This window comes from Egretta garzetta, unplaced genomic scaffold (genome assembly GCF_000687185.1).
Source record: "Egretta garzetta isolate BGI_Z169 unplaced genomic scaffold, ASM68718v1 scaffold481, whole genome shotgun sequence".
Classification (NCBI taxonomy): Eukaryota; Metazoa; Chordata; class Aves; order Pelecaniformes; family Ardeidae; genus Egretta; species Egretta garzetta.
This window is the reverse complement of record NW_009258681.1, coordinates 582,573-585,279: the sequence shown is the minus strand read 5'-3', so window position 1 is coordinate 585,279 and position 2,707 is coordinate 582,573. Positions and strand designations below refer to the sequence as shown.

Sequence of the window (2,707 nt, the reverse complement as noted above, 5' to 3'; positions counted from 1 at the left end):
CCCCCCCGCTCCTCCCTGCGATACAGGATCTGGCTGGACCCGCATCCCGGCGCCCCGCTCTGCCGGGGAGCGGGGTCCCTGCCTGCTCCTGCCTGGGCTGTCGGGTGGCTCCGTGCTTCGGAAGCCACCTCCGGGCAGGGCAACCTGCAGGTGACTGGTGCTGTGCAGGGCAGGAGGTGCTGGTCCCCAGCATGGCCAGGCGCAGGGGCACCCTCCTCTGCAACCACATAAACTCCCCCAAAAGCCAAGCCTGGAGGAAGCGGCAGGAGGTCTCGGAGGCGTGAAGGGGAGCGTGGCCTTTCTTGTGTTTGGAAAAACACTTTTTTTTCCCCTTTCGTGCTGCTCAGCCTTCCCCGGGCAGCCTGAGCAGGGCCGGGGAGATGCCAGCCCGCAGCAGCCTGCGCAAGGGACGCGCTGCAACTTTTGATGACTTTTTCCCTAAGGAGATCAGCTCTGCCTGACGAGTGATGTATCAACAAATCTGTTGGCTTTTAATTATGTCTTTATATATCCGTGGCCACCGTTAAAGCCCAGCGCTGGCAGGCTCCCTGCTCAGCCCCTCCGAAAGGCTTTCTCGGTACCTTCTGAGCGAGCGCCTGGGCAGGCAGCCGGTGCAGCGCTGGCTCCCGGGGACGGGAGGGTTCTCAGGTACGGTGTCGGTTTTGCACTGCCTACATCTGGGCACCAGAAAGCCGTGCACGGGTGGTGAAGTGCTTTTAGCAACAAGCAATGAAAGCTGAGCGTGTAAGTGAAACTGGGAGGACTGGTCCAGCCCACTCGCCCGCTGCCTGCCTTCAAATGAAAATGAGCAGAAGTTTTTAGAGCAACGTGAACGCGTCATTTCCATAACCAAACCAGCTCCTGTAGGAGGTGTGATAAATAGCGTGTAGAAAATTCAGGTATTCCCCAGGCAGCGAGATCGTCTGATACCGTCACCCCGAGATGCCCGTGTAATCCTCCGTACCGAGCGAGGACCCCCCTCTCCGTCCTTGCTCACTGTCAGCGCTGGGGTTGTGTTGGTGTGACTTTGCGAGAGCTGCATCGAGCCCGTCCAGGCGTAGGTGCTGCTTCGCGCTCCGTTTGAGGGCTCTTGTTCAGGCCTGGCTTACCCAGACCCGAGGTGTGGCAGTGAGGAGCGTTGGCTGGGGCCGTGTCTGTGCACCACGGAACGCAGCACGGGTTCGGGTAGGAAAGCTTTGCTCCAGAATGGCATTAAGCTGAAACGAGCCCAGTGCAGGCATCCCTTGCACTAAGCTGCTGCGGCGCCCGTGCACGCCCCGCGGGAGGAGGCAGCAGCTCTGGGTGAGGCTGCAGGCGGGGCCGGGGGCCGCTGAGGGACACGTGGGGGCTTTTAAATGCACTTGCCTTGGCCCTGCTGCAATGCCATGTCCCGTGTCGGACACGGGCACGCTCCTTGCCACCTCAGATATATGCCAGCTAATAAATCACGGTGGCCGGCGCGGGAATCGCGTTGCGAGCTCAGCACGCGGAGTGGTCTGGATAACAAGGGTTCCCTTTGCTGTGGACCTGGGTTTTTTTTTTTTTCTTTCTTTTTTTTGTGTCATTACCTGCTCTCTGCTCTGCAAAATCAGCCCAAGGTGCTCCCCAGGAGCCAAAACCTGGCTTGCCCCTGCCCTTTCCAGGTCCCCAGCTGTTTGGCAGCTGTGCTTCAGCCTAGCTCAGGCTCAGCCTGGGATCCAGCAGAGCTTTACCAGTTGAGCTCCGAGGCGCTGATTAGCCCGATGGAGCTTAAGATTGAAATCGCGTCTCCCTGCATCAGTCCCCTCCTGTGCTGGGGGGGCTGCTCCTCAGCCCCGCTCTGCTGGAGCCCGGGGCAGGCGCAGCTTCAGGTGCCTTGGTGCAGCCTTGGGGGGGTGACGGGGCCCCCCAAATTCAGGGTAAGAGTGGCCCAAAGCGGGGTTGTGTGGAGATCCTGGAGAGCACTGAGACTGAAAACGAGTGAGAGTCAATGCAAACGGTACTGGGGAGTGTTGATATTTGTTATTTAATTGTAGAAACCGAGACCATGCTGTTCCTTTTCCTCCTTTTTGCTTTATTTGCACTAGTGTTTGAAATCTATTTTTTTTTTTTTTTTTAGGCTGCCTTGCTGTTTGGCTGATAACATGGTGTTTCAAACATGTTTTAATAGTTTGGTAAGCCTATCAGTCATCGTGTCACGGCACTTGGCGATAGCGCTCTGACCTCATTTCTGGAAAACATCAAATGCGGAGGGGTGATGGTTACTGTGTGCAAGGCTTCGAAACCATGGAGTGCCAAGGGGTTTTGTTGCTTGATAATTGCAACGTTTCCTCGGGCCTGGGATGGTAAAGCAGAAGCTTGTTGCACAATTAGGGTTAATTATCCAGGAGGACAAACCACCCATGGCTCCAGCGCTCTTGCAACATTCCTGTTGCTCATTCCCACCCTCCCTGCGTCCCCAGGACAGCGTCAAGGCTGAATGTGAGACTGCAGCGAGCGCGTTCGGAGCTGAGCCGGGCTCCAGCCCCATCTGTCATGCAGGTGGTGTTGCAGGGAGGAATTTCCCTCCCGTCCCCAAGGACCAGGCAGATGCAGCCAGACCTTAATGCAGCTTTGCAGCATTGTTTTAAAGCAAACCGGTGTCCCGTCTCCTCTGCGTTTGCCCCCCAGCTCTCCTGCGTGGGGATGAACGCAGCTTCCCCCCCCCCGCCCCCCCGTAGCTGCTCCC

At 57.6% G+C, this 2,707-nt stretch overlaps 1 protein-coding gene across 1 annotated transcript in view; it reads left to right on the top strand.

The window, feature by feature from the left end:
* The window catches only part of PLEKHA2 (pleckstrin homology domain containing A2), a 25,609-nt gene extending 25,325 nt beyond the window's left edge, over positions 1 to 284 (top strand). Inside the window, exon 13 of the mRNA XM_035888692.1 lies at positions 245 to 284. Coding sequence (XP_035744585.1) covers positions 245 to 284 — 40 coding nt within the window. The remainder of the gene's footprint in view (positions 1 to 244) is intronic.
* Positions 285 to 2,707: the final 2,423 nt, after the last annotated feature.